At 57.6% G+C, this 15,876-nt stretch overlaps 2 protein-coding genes across 25 annotated transcripts; both read left to right on the top strand.

Moving 5' to 3' along the window:
• Positions 1-385: 385 nt before the first annotated feature.
• SLC26A6 (solute carrier family 26 member 6) lies at positions 386-12,518 on the top strand. Of its 24 annotated transcripts, none has more exons than XM_067044322.1 (22): positions 770-1,002; positions 2,404-2,583; positions 3,018-3,174; positions 3,257-3,396; positions 3,630-3,740; positions 4,289-4,452; positions 4,650-4,814; positions 4,894-5,046; positions 5,363-5,445; positions 5,530-5,677; positions 5,998-6,063; positions 6,233-6,310; positions 6,644-6,739; positions 6,831-6,937; positions 7,106-7,175; positions 8,137-8,229; positions 8,315-8,419; positions 8,775-8,867; positions 9,671-9,850; positions 10,058-10,112; positions 10,366-10,502; positions 10,726-12,518. In XM_067044322.1, exons 2-22 carry the CDS (start codon positions 2,430-2,432, stop codon positions 10,738-10,740), a joined length of 2,370 nt encoding a protein of 789 aa, XP_066900423.1. In that variant the 5' UTR covers positions 770-1,002; positions 2,404-2,429; the 3' UTR covers positions 10,741-12,518. The 24 variants fall into 24 exon arrangements, with proteins under 24 accessions (XP_066900435.1, XP_066900429.1, XP_066900433.1 ...); XM_067044319.1 differs by having other exon boundaries at positions 771-1,002; positions 5,950-6,063; XM_067044323.1 differs by having other exon boundaries at positions 773-1,002; positions 9,674-9,850.
• Positions 12,519-13,804: 1,286 nt separating this feature from the next.
• On the top strand, positions 13,805-14,652 carry TMEM89 (transmembrane protein 89). Its single transcript, XM_059077085.2, has 2 exons — positions 13,805-14,098; positions 14,467-14,652. The coding sequence occupies exons 1-2, from the start codon at positions 13,805-13,807 to the stop codon at positions 14,650-14,652; spliced, it is 480 nt and encodes a 159-aa protein (XP_058933068.1).
• Positions 14,653-15,876: the final 1,224 nt, after the last annotated feature.

Raw genomic sequence — 15,876 nt, forward strand, 5'->3', positions numbered from 1 at the left:
CCCCTCCCCAAGAATATTCGGCTATTTTTAGCTCATTTCATTGGAGATTTGGACCAGGTTTCTATCTCTTTCATCCTGAATTCTGTCCCTTCGCCTTGAGGTTGGGCCTGAAGTATGAGCACAGGTGCTGAGAGTAAGGCCTGGTCAAGGCAGCAACATGATGTCTTCCTCAGTCCGCAGGGCCTGCAGCCCTGACCTGGCATTTGCCCTGGCCATCAAACCGACCCTAGGAACTGCCCTCAGCCCGTTGACAGCACTGACCCCCCGCCAGCCTCTCAGACTTGGAGCTGCCAGGACATCGCGTTCCTCAAGAACTCAGGCAGAACAGGCCTGTTGCCAGGCCAGTGTTATGTGCGGGGGAGGGGAACCTCGCAGCCTTTAATGTCGGCGTCCCCAGCGTTGAAGGGAGGCCTTTGAGCCCCTTCGGTCTCAGAGACAGTACTAGGTCTCAGGGGGAAAGCCTGAGTGAGGGTGGCGCCCTCAACTGGAGGCATGAGAGGCCCCATGGACCCGGATACCCCACGGAGAGACGGAGAGATAAGGCTCTGGTCACCAGCCGCAACCCTAGACATCCTGCTCCGCGTCCCGCGGGGATCCTCCGCAAGAAGCCGGGACCTGGTGGTATCGGCCCCACCCTACTCAGGGACCTGGGGCCGTGGCTACGGCCAGGCCAGCTCGGGTCCTTAGTCCTTCTGCGGTAACAACCGGCTCAGGGAGGAGAGCTAGGCGGGCCACGAGGGGGAGCACAAGCCAAACCGCAGTGGGAGGAAAGGGTTAAATTTCCCTCCTCAGGGTTCGCAGAGCCGGGAGACCGCCCCTTAGGCTCCGCCCCGGCACGCTGACTGGCCCAAGCCTTCCCCGTCCTGCCCGGGGATTGGGCCCTGGGGAGCCTCGCCCCCGTCCCGGCCCCGCCTTTCGGGACGCAGCGGCCTCTCGCTCGAGCTGTGGGGACTACCGCCTCTCCGTTTGCCCACCCGCCAAGGGGCTGTCGGAAGCGCCGGGGTGAGTGCAGGGCGGGGCCCCGGTTCCCAGTGTTCGAGTCCGCGAGGCGCGGGCCACCCCTTGGCCCCTGAGCAGGCTCCCGGCTTGGGTTAGCTCGGAAAGGGTACCGCCGAGTCCCGAGCAGGCATTTCCCGCCTGCCGCGCCTCGGTTTACCGCTTTGTCGATTTTCTGCAGGCGGCTACCCAACCGTAGCGAGGGATGGGGCGGGAGCCGGCGCTATCCCAGCCCCTGCAGGCTGTGCGGAAAGCCGCTCGAGCGCCGTCCGAGGGCTAGCCGGGGGCCGCCTCCCGGCGTCTGTGTGCGGAGGAGCCCCGGCCCAGGAGGTGCGCCGGTGCGGCGCGTTGGGGCCCGGGACGTGGCCGCTAGAGTGTCCATAACCGGGGCCTGGGTCCACCCAGGGACGCAACTCGTTCGGGAATGTGCGCTCCGGCCCTTCTGGCCGCTGGGCCCTCCTAGAGGGAGGGGTCAAGGATCTAAGCCCCTCCCTCCAAGCACGGGTTCGACAGGGGGGAGGGGTGGCGGGAGTGGGAGCCCTTAAAGACCTCAAGTGACTCACAGAGGAGGGGCCACGGGGCTCAACGGGGACATACAGGTTAGGGGCCCTTTCCAGGTGAGCTCCTGCCCCTCGGGTGGGAACCTCACCGTAGGTCAGAGCTTCTCACAGATCAGAACTTTCCTGATAGGTGAAGCCTTTCCCAGCAGGGGAGAGCTTCCCTCCAGGTAAGATTCCCCCCTCTGAGATCCATTCCCAGGTGAGAGTTTTCTCCCATTACAGGTGGGAGCCTCCCCCAGGTCAGAGCTTCCCTTAGGTGAGAATACCCTCCAGATCAGAACTTTCCTGGCAGGTGAAAACTTTCCCTGCTAGTGAAAGCTTTCCCCCAGGTAAGCGCTCCCCCTCCAAGAGCTCCTATTCCCAAGTGAGAACTATTTTGGGGACAGCTTCCCCCAGGTAAGAACTGCCCCCCTTTCCCCCCCAGATCTCCTATTCCCAAGTGAGATGGTTTCCCTTAATCAGGTGGTAGCCACTGGGCAGATCAGAGATTCTCCCCAGGACACAACTTACCTAGCTGGTGAAAACTTTCCTGTCAGGTGGGAGCTTCTCCTTAGGCGAGATCCTCCCGGAAATCTATTCCCAGGTGAGATTGTCCCCCCTTGATATGGGGGCTTCTCTTTCCAGGGGGAAAACTCTCCCTCCCGGTGAGAGCCATCCCCTGGCTTTCCCAAATTAGGCCTGAGCTTGTCCAGGTCTACAACCTGGACCCTGTGGCTGGAGGCCCCGGGGGCAATCTTAGCCCCAACACTTTCCTTCTCATAAGGTCTTCTTTTTTTTTTTTTTTTTTTTTTTTTTTTGCGGTATGCGGGCCTCTCACTGTTGTGGCCTCTCCCGTTGTGGAGCGCAGGCTGCGGACGCGCAGGCTTAGCGGCCATGGCTCACGGGCCCAGCCGCTCCGTGGCATGTGGGATCTTCCCGGACCAGGGCACGAACCCGTGTCTCCTGAATCGGCAGGCGGATTCTCAACCACTGCGCCACCAGGGAAGCCCACTCATAAGGTCTTCTCATGTGAAGAGAGACTTGCCTGGTTTGCTGGATTCCTTCCTTGCGTGTGCTCTCAGACAGCATGCGCTGGGCTCGTGGGGCAGCTGGATAAGGACTCGGACTGGACTGGGATTGGCTGGAGAAGAGTTGGGGCTGGGGGGAGGGGGCTGGGAGGGACAGTCAGCCTGGAACCTAGATTGGTGAACACTCAGGGCTGGACTGAAGTGTGGCTTGTGTTCATCCTGCTGCCTCTTTGTGGGAGACTTTGGCCCAGCAAGAGTCTTCCACCAGCCAAAGTTCAGGTACAACCCCTTCCTGGGCCTGGGCATAGGGCCTGCAGAAGCCAGCTGGAGGGTTGGACCTACCTAGATCTTGGGACTTAGAAAAGTCAGGTGGGTGACTCTGTGGTCCCAGGTGGAGGTCTAGGGTAGGTTGGGCCAGGAGTGCCCTCACTGTGTCTCTGGCCTCACCACCCAGACAGGGACACACAGGCACTGCTGTCCACAACGCAGGCAATGGAGCTGAGGAGGCGAGATTACCGTGTGGAGCGGCCACTGCTGAACCAAGAACAGCTGGAGGAGCTGGGGAGCCAGACCTCAGCAACTGGGACCCTCCAGTGGCGAACCTGGTTTCAGTAAGGCTGAGATGGGGGGCACTGGGGGCACTGGCAGGACTCAGGTAGCCCCTGTCTGTGATACCTACCCTTGTGTCCCCAGGTGCTCCCATGCTCGGGCCCGAGCCCTTCTGCTCCAGTACTTCCCAGTTTTGGCCTGGCTACCCCAGTATCCTGTGCGTGACTGGCTTCTAGGTGACTTGTTGTCTGGCCTGAGTGTGGCCATTATGCAGCTACCACAGGGTGAGCCACCCTTGACCTGGAGACTGTACCCTCAATCCTTGGATGATGACCCCGACCCTTCCAGGCCCTGGCCTGTAATCTGTGAACCACTGCCTGCCCCCGCCTCCCCCGACCCCTCTACCAAAAGCATGACCCCTGCCCCTGGAACTATAGCCCATGACCCAGGGCTGGGATTTCCTCATCCTTTCAAGACCCTGGCCTCCAAGTCTACATTGCTACGATTCCACCTCCAGGCCTGGCATATGCCCTTCTGGCTGGACTGCCCCCCGTGTTTGGCCTCTACAGCTCCTTCTATCCTGTCTTTATCTACTTCCTGTTCGGCACTTCCCGGCACATCTCCGTGGGTGAGTGGAGCCAGGAGGATGCCCACATTCCCCACGGAGGACAGGGTGAGGGAGGGCTGAGCAGGGCAAGGAAACGTAGGGAACAGGGAGGGAGGCATTGATGCCAAGCCAATGGGAGACTGGCCCAAGAGTCATTCCAGGCAGGACTGGGCCTCTGACCATGGAGACAGATTCAGGTTACCTAGAGGCCCTGGCCCAGGAGGATACAGGTGGGTGAAGCAACTCAAGGGGCCCAGACTTGGCACAGACCTGAGAGCCTGAGGCAGGCCATGCCCCCTTCCCCATTCCACTTTTCACAGGGGGAGTGGTTCTGAGCCAGTGGACACAGGTGGGACAAGGTAGATGATGCAGGGCCAACATTTCTAGCCGCGCTCAAGAGCCTTTGAACTTAGAGTTCATACCTGACTGCCAGCGCTGCCTCTATTTGCACAGCAAGTCTGAGGATATTGGTCTAGAACTGGGTGTCTCTTGGCCTCTCCCTTAAGACCAGGACTCCAGGGCAGTGCAGTGCCCCCTCCCCTTCAGACCACCCTGATCTGCCCCTGCAGGCACCTTTGCTGTCATGTCCGTGATGGTGGGCAGTGTGACAGAATCACTGGCTCCAGATGAAGCCTTCCTGCAGGCCTTGAACTCCACTGTCAATGTGACGGCCAGAGATGCTGCTCGGGTGCAGGCGGCCTCCACACTCAGTGTCCTTGTTGGCCTCTTCCAGGTGCGGAGCAGTCAGGAGTACAGGCCCCTGACTGCCAGACCCACCCCTCACCCCATCTGCCAGGTCCCCTGAGTGTCTGGCCATCACCATCTTCCTCCTCATCATCACTCATCCCTCTCTGCTCCCACCTGCCCTGGGCTCTGCCCCGGTCACCCCTAGGACCCTCTCCTCCCCTGACTGCCCTGTGCACCCTACAGGTGGGGCTGGGCCTGGTTCATTTCGGCTTCGTGGTCACCTATCTGTCAGAGCCTCTGGTCCGAGCCTATACCACAGCCGCGTCTGTGCAGGTCTTCGTCTCGCAGCTCAAGTATGTGTTTGGCCTCCATCTGAGCAGCCGCTCTGGGCCGCTGTCCCTCATCTATGTGAGTGAGGGTGGGAGGAGGGGAGGGTGGGTGGGCCCAGGACCTTGAGTGCTGGCTGTGACTCCCCCCCTCCCCTCAGACAGTACTGGAGGTCTGCTGGAAGCTGCCCCAGACTGTGGTCGGCACCATGGTCACCGCAGTTGTGGCAGGGGTGGTTCTCTTGCTGGTGAAGCTGTTGAATGACAAGCTGAGGCGACAACTGCCCATGCCGCTCCCCGGGGAGCTGCTCACGGTTCGAATTCTGATGGGGGAGGGGGGGCAGGGGGAAGGCCAAGTGAGGAGCCCCTGCCTTGTGGGCGTCCCCCAGATACTTAAAAGACTAGTTGGCATGGGCACTGAGGACTGGGGTTGCTGTCAGCTGACAGCCCCTGACAGCATCTCCATTTCCCCAAAATGGTGGTGTCCATCTCTTACCCTATCACTGACTTCTGCCCACCCCTCTGAAGGTTTCGCTTCAGGCCTCTCTCTTTATGCCCAAAGTGATTTCTCCATCTCCCTTAACGGTGGTGCCAACACCTACCTCCCCTGACTCTGTCCTCTCCCCGCAGCTCATCGGGGCCACAGGCATCTCCTACGGCGTGGGACTGCAGCACAGATTTGGGGTGGATGTCGTGGGCAAAATCCCTGCACGGTGAGCTCCGGCCCCTGTCAGGTCAGGGAGGGTTGGGTGGCCAGGGCCACAACGTTCCTTTGGCCTCACAGATGCCCCTCGCAGGCTGCTGCCCCCAGTGGCCCCCAGCCCCCAGCTGTTCGCAAGGCTTGTGGGAAATGCCTTCGCCATCGCTGTGGTTGGGTTCGCCATTGCCATCTCGCTGGGGAAGATCTTCGCCCTGAGGCATGGCTACCGGGTGGACAGCAACCAGGTCTGGGGAATGGGATGTGGGACACGGAGGGGGCAGGTGTACAGAGACCCCAGGGCCTGGGGGGATGGGGTATCAGGTGGGAGACAGGGAAACAGCAAACAGATGTGCTGGGGCCACATGGGGGACTGAGGGTGGGAGAGCAGGACACATGGGACAGCGGCCAAGTCTTTGGGGGCTGCTGAGTACAGATGGAGGTTGGGGATGTATAGGCCTGGACACAGTGACCACACACTGCTAGTGATGTGTCCTCACACCTGCACTACCCCCATCAGGAGCTGGTGGCACTTGGCCTCAGTAACCTCATCGGGGGCATCTTTCAGTGCTTCCCTGTGAGCTGCTCTATGTCTCGGAGCCTGGTACAGGAGAGCACCGGGGGCAACACACAGGTGGGCTGCAGGTGTGGGCTTGGGTGTGCTCTACACACACACTGCTTTGCCTGGGTGGTCCTACCCCCTGTTCTCCCCCCTCCCCCCTACTCCCCTTTTCCCCCTGCTCTCACCTTCTTCTCCCCTACACTCCAGCCCACCCATCTGCCCACTCACTCCCACTGTACAGGTGGCTGGAGCCATCTCCTCCCTCTTCATCCTCATTATCATCGTCAAACTTGGAGAACTCTTCCAAGACCTGCCCAAGGTGAGCCGCCATCCTGCGCCCAGCCAGGCTTGAGGGCCTTGGCCAGGCCAGGGACTCAGATCAGTCAGTCAGGGCCTGGGTGAGGGGGAGGGATACAAGGTCATGCCCTGTTTTTCAAGCTTGAGATCTCTGGGTTGAGATTTGGAGTCGACAGGCGGGGGTAAGAACCTTTGAGAGTGAGACCCAAGTTGTTAGGTTCGGGGGCAGGAGGTGGTTAGTGTCATTCGGGGTCATACCCAGGTGCTTGAGGACAGTCTGGCTCATGCCGGGTGGTCAGGGTTGTCAGCATCCCACACCTCTCAATAGCTCCTGGTGACCCTCCCCCTCCCGCAGGCAGTCCTGGCTGCTGCCATCATCGTGAACCTGAAGGGCATGTTGATGCAGTTCACCGACATATGCTCCCTCTGGAAGGCAAATCGAGTGGATCTGGTGAGAGGCCTGGGAGCCCAGGGGTGGGGTCAGGGCCTTCAGCCCCAGTGACCCTTCTAGACCCTGTTGACTACTACCCTTCTATTTTTAGCTCATCTGGCTGGTGACCTTTGTGGCCACCATCCTGCTGAACCTGGACCTTGGTCTGGCAGTTGCGGTAGTCTTCTCCCTGCTGCTCGTGGTGGTCCGCACACAGCTGTGAGTCACCCCTTTGGTTCCCCCCTCATTCCAGCTGGTGAGGGAGCGAGGTCCACGCTGGTTTCCCCCAGCTTTCCCACATCTTGGGGGGTGACCCAAGGCTCCTTAGAACCCCCTCATTGCCCCCTCTCCTAATGCCCCCCTCTTCTCACACTCTCTCTTTCACAGGCCCCACTACTCTGTCCTGGGGCAGGTGCCAGACACCGATATTTACAGAGACGTGGCAGAGTACTCAGAAGTGAGTGGCAGGGGCTAAGCCAGAGGATGGCGTGGATGGGGTGGGACAGAGGCAGACGGGGCCATCCCTTATCAGGTCCTTGCGTACTTGGCAAGGACATGGGGGTGGGGCGCTAAGGGTGCTTTGGTCCTTGGAATTTCAAGGGAGGAATTTGGGTCTCTGACCCCCATACTCAGAGTATAGGCCTTAGGGCTTGGGGGAGGAGTCTGTCTTAGAGGCAGCAGTACAAGCCCCATCCTGCAGAGTAGCCCTGGGTCAGGAATGTAGAGGGGCAGGATCTGGCGCACGAGGATGTAGGGGAGGCTGTTTGCTGACCTGATCAGTGGGGTTACTGAATCTCCGTCCTTTACCTCCTGAGAAGTCTCACATCAAGCCCTGGGAACAAAAGTGGGGGCTCTGGAATAAAACAAGCTCATTTTCCCTGATGGAGACTTGAAGGCTAAGCATAGTATGATGAGGCAGAGTGAGGGAAGGACATGAGGGGAGAAGCTCAGCTGGGGGGTGGCGCAGGGACATCGTTCAGGCCCAAAGGCCGAGCAGAGACCTGGAGTGTCCTGAGCAAGGTGGGAGCTGGGGAAGGCTGGGCTGGGCTGGCAACTGAGGAGGGTCTCTCTGTCCACGTACAGAAAGCAGACCCCAGTGCTGGGGTTGGAGACCGAAGCGGAAGCTAAGAGCCATTGAAACCTGGCCTGGGTATTGGCAGACAGACAGGGGAGGTGGGGTGGGAGAGGTTCAGGATGCCCTGGAGGAAGAAGCAGCAGCTCTGACAGGCCCAGGTGAGGGGTCAGGATGACCCTACCAGCCCCTGGGAGGGCATGGGCCACAGGCCGGGCCTCTGTTGGCTGGGAAGCAGAGGGTTGGTAATGGCAGGTAACGGGGTACACAGGGGAGGAAAGAAAGAGAGCAAGATGCAGCTAGGAGAGATGAGCGCTCAGCCACCCGCAACCTGACCCGTCCCCAGGCCAGGGAGGTCCCGGGCGTGAAGGTCTTCCGCTCCTCGGCGACCGTGTACTTTGCCAACGCTGAGCTCTACAGTGACACGCTGAAGCAGAAGGTGAGGCCTGGGGTCCACACGGGGAGGGGCAGAGGGTCTCTCACCTCCCCAATTTCCACATCCCCTGCCCTGCCCTTTGCTCTAGTGCGGTGTGAATGTGGACCACCTGATCTCCCAGAAGAAGAAACTGCTCAGGAAGCAGGAGCTAAAGCTGAAGAGACTTCAGAAAGAGAATAAGCTCCCAAAACAGGCAGGGGCCCTTCTGACCCCACCGGCCTTTCTCCCAGCCTCCTGGCTTCTCACCCTCATTCTTCATCCCTCCTCCTCTCTCCCTGATGCCCCCAGCGACCCTGCAGGTCAGGGTTCTGCGGGCAGTTTTGTTTTTCTCCTGCCTCCTAAGCCAATGGTGGCGTGAACCATCACAGTCCTCTTCCCAAAGTAGGTCAAAATCCCACAGCCTTCAGCCTGGCTGCCCTGGGTCCCAAGCTTCAGCTCCTAGTCCACCTGCCTGCCCAAAGCCAGGGGACGACACCAGGCCTGCCTGGCCTGGTTGTCATATGACAGCTGGGACACCTCTTTCCTGGTCCCCCTCTTTCCTGGACTAGGCTGCCGCCTCCAAGGGCACTTCCATTTCCATCAATGTCAACACCAGTGTCATAGACATTGAGAGCAACGATGTGGAGGGCTCCAAGGCCAAGGTGAGGCTGGAGGTGGGAGAGGGGCCAACCATGAGCTGCAGGGATGAGAGTACCCATGTGTGGAGTGGAGTGATGGATCAGATGCTCTACAGGGAGATCTCTAGTGATATGCCATAGAATTCTGCTTGTGGCTCTCTGGTCTGTGATCTGAGGCCTAGCCAAAGACCTTGAATTTGTGAATTCTGCAGGACCCTGCAGTCTGTGTTCATGGGCAGAGGGGAGGGATTGGGCATGTGGGAAAAATCTGGGATCAAAGGGGACATGAATCTCAGTTAGAGGCTCAGGCAGGACTTCCCTGGCAGGCCAGTGGTTAAGACTCTACGCCCCCATTGCAGGGGCCATGGGTTCCATCTCTGGTCAGGGAAGTTTCACATGCTGTGCGGCACCCCCGTCCCCAAAAAATGACTAAGGCAGGGTGCCAGGATATCTGTGTGTGCGTGTGTGTCCATGTGTCTCTTCTGGTTTGTCCCCATCCTCAGTCACTCTGGCTGACTGAGGACGGGGTGTGGTCTCTGATGCCCTTCCTTCTTAAGTGTCCCTATTAAGTATGGGCCCAGGAGGTAACAGAGCAGTAGATGCATGTCTGTGTGTGCTCCTGGAGTCTGGGCACCCCTCTCCTGTGTGTCCCCATGTGTCCCTCCTGTCTTTACATACAGGCTCCCTGTCTCCATATCCTCGTGTCCACTGCATGCCCCATATACGTGGCCGTTTACACGTCTGATCCTTTGTGTCTCTGCACGTCTGTGTATGTTCCCTGCCTTCACCCCCCGTGGACGGCCCTTGCAGTGTGTCTGGTTTCCCAGCAGGTGAGCACAGGAACTGAGCTAGAGGGTATAGCAGCCAGTGGTCAAGAAGATGCCAAGGCCCCAGACATGTCCTCACTGAAGACCCTGGGCCTGCCTCAGCCGGATTTCCACAGCCTCATCCTGGACCTGAGCTCCCTTTCCTTCGTGGACACTGTGTGTCTCAAGAGCCTGAAGAATGTAAGGGGCTAGGGGCACCCCTAAGAAGGGCCTTGGGGGAGGACAAGGCCCTTCAACCCTGACCCCATAACTAACTCCAAGAGCCCTCTGAGCCTAACCCCCAACCCTCTGAGCTCCCTCTCTGAACTTCCTCCCCCCAAGCCTGCCCAAGTTCCCCTTCAGAGCCCCTGAGCCTCCCTCTGAGTCTGGCCCCCTTTTCTGCTGCAGATTTTCCGTGACTTCCGGGAGATCGAGGTGGAGGTGTACATGGCCGCCTGCCACTGTGCGTGGGGTGGACACAGCAAGAGTGGTCTGGGGAGGGGGTGGGGATTCTGGCCAAGGAATCTTCCATGCAGCACAAGGAAAGTCTTTCTCTGAAACTGGAGGTCAGAGGTGTCCTGGGAGGGAGGGGTCAATGGTCAAGAGTTGGGGTTTAGCTATAAGCCTCAGGGGTGGTGGTCAGGGTGACATTCCGCCAGTGCCTGGGTGTTCCTGGGGGTTCTGCGGGTCAGGGGAGACCAACTCCTTGCCTACAGCTCCCGTGGTCACACAGCTTGAGGCGGGGCACTTCTTCGATGCATCTATCACCAAGCAGCATCTCTTTGCCTCTGTCCACGATGCTGTCATCTTTGCACTCCAACACCCGAGGTCCAGCCCCGTCAACCCTGTTTTGGTGAGCTGACCTCTGTTGCTGAGCTCTTTTTGTTTATCTACTGCTTGTCCCATCCTGACCCCATTTCCGGGAAGTCCACCCTTCCTGGATGGCTCTGATTAGCTCTGCCCCCAGTGAATCCACTGCCTTCCCCTCCTGCCTTTAGAGGAAGCGGCTCCCGGGGGAGGGGGTAGTACGTGTCCTTCAGAAACTGACAGGAGCCTCTCCTCCTCTCCCTGCCCAGGTTACCAAACTCTGATCGTGCTGCCACCCTGCCTGAGACTGCCCACCTCTGGAGGTTGCGACTGGTTACCCGTGAGGACCCTCTACCCCTGGGCTGCCTCCAGATGTCACCCGGGAGTCCCCTCCGTACGCACGCACATAACTCAGGGATGGAGGTCCTGGGACTCCAAGTTCATCACTCTAGGCCTGGGATAAGGCACTGGCCAAGCTGGAGGAGCATGCATGTTTTTAGCCTCAGGAATAAAGATTTGTTTGCCCAATGCCAGGCTCTGCTGTGGCTTGGTGGGGGCGCTTGGCAGGGGCAAGGGTATAGTCCACAGCCCTGGCTCCTGATCCTTCTTATGTCCCAAAGTGGGAATTGGGGTTGGAATCTGGGGGGAAAGTTCGGGGAGGGCAGGGTCAGGCAGGAGGAGTGTGGAGCAGGAGGGAGAGCTGCAGGGCTAGGCCCAGGGGCGGGGGGCATCCCAGGTCCAAGTTCCTCCCCAGCCACGCGCAGCCCTCGGCACCTGTGTCCTCAGCTGTAAAATTGTTGGAATCAGAGCTGCTTCTCAGGAATGACCTGTTCTCAGGGACCCCTGATGAGGTGCAGGGCAGGCCTGGCGCTACTGGGCAGCCCCTGGAGGGTGTGGTGTGAACACCTGAGCAACCAGCTGAGGAAGCACAGGGTATTCACAGGTGTTGCTGGTCTGCACTGAGAAGTAAGAATATGGGAATTCCCTGGCAGTCTAGTGGTTAGGACTCAACGCTTTCACTGTCAAGAGTGAGGGTTCGATCGATCCCTGGTTGGGGAACTAAGATCCCACAAGCAGCACAGTGCAACCAAAAGAAAAAAAAAAAAAGAAAAGAAAGAATGTGCATGATTGATTTACTTGGGAAAAATGCTTATTTGTATAATTAGATCACCTGGGCTTTGCAGGTCACCGTCAGCCAAGAACCACGTGTTGATTTCTGCCATAAAACACCGACATCTGGGCATGTGGCCCAGTGGGCAGCAATGGGCCTTCAGGCCAGCTGATACTGAGTGACTGGGGGCCAGGGTTGGAGGGGTCAAACCTTTCTGGGCCTCAGTATCCTCATCAGGAGAGCAGAAATGGTAATAGTACCCACTTCATGGGTTCCTCAATGAGTATTAAATGAGTAAATGCCACAAACAGCTTGCAACAGTGCTGGGCTCACGTCACCTGCCAAAACAAGTGAGCCTGCCGTTTGCAGGTCCTGACCAGGTCCTGGGCTCTGTGCTGGACCAGTGGACAGAGGCTGCCCTGCCCTGCAAGTCACAGAGGCACCTCTTGCCTGGCTGTTTCTATTCTGACCTGTGTCAGTGCCCTGCTCTGTGTTCACAAATCATCTGTCCTTTCCCCACTCCCAAAACCTTGCCCAGGAAGTCAGGGTTCTTTGTCACACTGCCTCCAGGCACCAGGAACAGCGCAGGGCACGAGGAAGTGTTTGGTAAATACTGGTTAATTGAACCTATGTACTGGAGTGGAAGGTAAACCTCAAACATGAACTTGCAGGTACAGGCAGACCTTATTTTATTGCACTTCGCTGATACTGTGTGTTTTACACATTGAAAGTTTATGGCAACCCTGAGTCAATCAAGTCTTTTGGTGCCATTTTTCCAACATCATTTGCTCACTGCATGTCACTGTCACATTGTGGTAATTTCAAACTTTTTCATTATTATGTTTGTTAGGAGGATCTGTGATCAGTGATCTTTGATGTTACTACTGTGACTTGCTGAAGGCTCAGATGATGGTTAGCAATTTTGAGCAATAAAGTGTTTTTTAAAATTAAGGTATGTACTTTTTTTTAGACATAATGCTATTGCATGCTTAATAGACTACAGTGTAGTGTAAACATAACTTTTTTTTAAAGATGTTGGGGGTAGGAGTTTCTTAATTTATTTATTTATTTTTGCTGTGTTGGGTCTTGTTTCTGTGCGAGGGCTTTCTCTAGTTGCGGCAAGCGGGGGCCACTCACTATCGCGACCTCTCTTGTTGCTGAGCACAGGCTCCAGACGCGCAGGCTCAGTAGTTGTGGCTCACGAGCCTAGTTGCTCAGCAGCATGTGGGATCCTCCCAGACCAGGGCTCGAACCCGTGTCCCCTGCATTAGCAGGCAGATTCTCAACCACCACGCCACCAGGGAAGCCCTAAACATAACTTTTATATGCACCGGGAAACTGAAAATTTTGTGCACCTCGCTTTATTGTGGTGGTCTAGAACCGAAGCACAGTATCTCCAAGGTATACCTGTACTTGGAAATGCTTTGAAGAAAATGAAACAGGGTCAGGAATTCCCTGGCAGTCCAGTGGTTAAGACTCTGTGCTTCCATTGCAGGACGCACGGGTTCAATCCCTGGTCGGGGAACTAAGATCCCACATGCCACAATGCGGCCAAATAAATAAATAAAACAGGGTCACGTGAAAGAGAAGGGACTGTGTTACCCAGGATGGTCATGGGAGGGAGACTCGGGGAGCAGGTGACACTTGAGCTGAAATCCAGCCGTGAGAGTTCTCTTTCTAGGACAGTGCTCCTAGTGTAGGGAACAGCAGGTGTGTTCAAGAAACACCAGGGTGGCCTACAAGAGGCAGGAGGGGAGACCAGAGCACAGAGCACCTCACAGGCCAGGTTGAGCCTTCAGGCTTTATTCAGAGAGTGCGCAGCCACACTTTTGAGTGCTCACTGTGCTGCGATGTGGACCATGGGGCTGAGTCTGGGTATAGGGGATCAGGGAACTGTGTGCTTAGCTTGGTTGGCCTGTGGTTGGTGCTGCCACTGGTGGAGAGCAGCATTAGGAGCTGTGGGTATTAGAATTTTAGGGTTTGTATGTTAGATGAGGAGGAGGGAGAGGGGGAAGGAGGCATTCTTTCATTCCTGGGCCCCAAGCCTGCCCTCCTCCCTGGCCCTGGAATCCTGCCCCGCCGCCCCCCCTCCCGCCCCGCCCCATATTTTCTGGCCAGGCCACCCTTCCTGAAAGCCATGGCCCCAGCTGGAACCTACTGCCTCACCTGCCCCTGGGGGAGGAGTGTTTGCCCGTTGCCAGGCGCCCAGGTTCCGGCCCCTAGTACTTGCAGCAGCCATGCTGCACGCACAGTCCTTCCTGCCATGGCTGCTTCTGTTAGCGATGCCTGTCCGCAGCCACACCTGGTCACGGCCCCTGTGGTACCAGGTGGGGCTGGACTTACAGCCCTGGGGGTGCCAGCCAAACAGCCTGGAGGGTTGCAAGGGCAGCCTGGGCTGTCCTGGCCATTGGATGGGCCTGGGGGTGAACCGCATCTACCCATTGGCTGGGGTCACCATCGTCACTACCATGATGCTGATGCTCAGCCGTGCGGTGATACAACGGCGGCGCTCACAGGCTGCTAAGAGTGAGGTGAGCATGGCACTGCTCTGTCCCCACAGCCTCCTACCTCTGTTCATACCCAATGAGCTCATAATTCTCTACCCATCCTCCCACTCATGTCCTGTGGGCCTCCTGCTGCCCCTCCCCCATCACACACCCCCCCAGGGTCCCTACATCTGTCCACACCCAACAGTCCCTGGCCATTTCCCATGGGTAGTACCCTACCCCATCCTCCCTCTTTAATATCCCTTTTCCTCATCCAGCCTCCACGGGCCCCTTGACCATATACTAGGCCACAGCAGACCCTCCACGATCCTCCGTCACCCTGAGTCCCCCTTCCCACCACACCTCTGTCCTGTTCCGCTGTTCTCACTCCTGCCTCTTGGTCCTATCCTCAGCATCCGCAGGTGACGGCTAACCCCTGTGCACCCTGGAAACGACGGGCCCCGATCTCTGACCGTGCCCTACTCCTTGGGGTCCTGCATATGCTGGATGCCCTCCTGGTCCATATTGAGGGCCATCTGCAACGTCTAGCCACCCAGCAGCGAACCCAAATAAAGGGGACTTCTGCCCAGAGCGGTTGACCCAACATACTCCTCTCTTTGCCTGGTGGCCTGTCGGGGCAGGGATGGCCTGAGGCTCTGGACCAGGCTCAGGCCTGTGTGTCTTATTCTCTCCAGGCCTGTCTGGACCCTGTGCCCCTTTTCTACTTTTAGAGCCAACACACCCATCGAGGCCTCGGTGCCCATCGATGGCTGGGGAGGTGGGATCCAAGCTGGCTCACACTGCTCCATTGCCCACACCAACTGACCCATCCTCTCTAGGGATCCCACTCATAAATACAACTGCTCCTTTGGGGCTCCTCAGGGGCCCCCAGTGTGGTGGGAGAAGACTTGGCCATCAGGGCAGATGTGAGTGGTCCAGAGAGGGCAGCCCAGAGGTGACCACCTGGCTGAGTCAGCTAGGGCTCCTGGTTGAGCCTGCAGGGCCTGAGCTGGGGCTGGGGGTAGAGGGAGGGCTCTGGCTGCCTTCCATCTTTGTGACATCTCAAACATGCTTTGGCACCTAAGTGGCCCTTGCTCTAAAGCTCCTGGAAGTGGGATGAGGGCTGAACCTCCCCAAAGGGACCCTCACCTGCTTCCTCCCTTCCTTCTACTATAGGCATCAGGATCTGCTGATGAACAAAACAGGCTCCTCCCTCACCCACTCACAAATAGGGGATGGTAGAGGTGGTGATGAAGCAGACTCAAAAACTCAACTCCTCTGCAGAGAGTTGTGCTGAGCCAGTTGGAGTAGGGCAGGTGTGGGCTGACTGCTGGGACCTGAAGGGTGAGTGGGGTGAGGAGAGGAGGGGGAGAGTGCTCCAGTCAGAAGGATAAGCACATACAAGGGCCAGATGGGGAAAGAGACCTTGACCTGTTCCACGAACTATAAGATGGTCAGGATTTCAGGGGAAAGAAGGAATTCTGGAGCACAGGAGAGGGCAGGCTGGGAAGGGACAGGAGTTGGTGTCTCCTAGGGAGGCTGTGGTAAGCAGGATAATGGCCCTCAAGATGTCCTTGGAATCTGTGAATATTTTACAGTACATGGCAAAGAGGATTTTGCAGATGGAATTAAGTTAAAGGCATTAAAATGGCAAGATTATTCTGGATTATTTTGCTGGGCCCAGTGTAATTGCATGAGCCCTTAAAAGTGGAAGAGGAGGGCAGGAGAGTTGGTCGGATTCAAAGTGTGAGAGGTACTAATAATCCTCGGCTGCTGGCTTTGAAGGTGGTGGAAGAGATCTTCCACCACCCAAAGATCCAGGT

Source organism: Kogia breviceps, chromosome 10, assembly GCF_026419965.1.
Source record: "Kogia breviceps isolate mKogBre1 chromosome 10, mKogBre1 haplotype 1, whole genome shotgun sequence".
NCBI lineage: Eukaryota > Metazoa > Chordata > Mammalia > Artiodactyla > Physeteridae > Kogia > Kogia breviceps.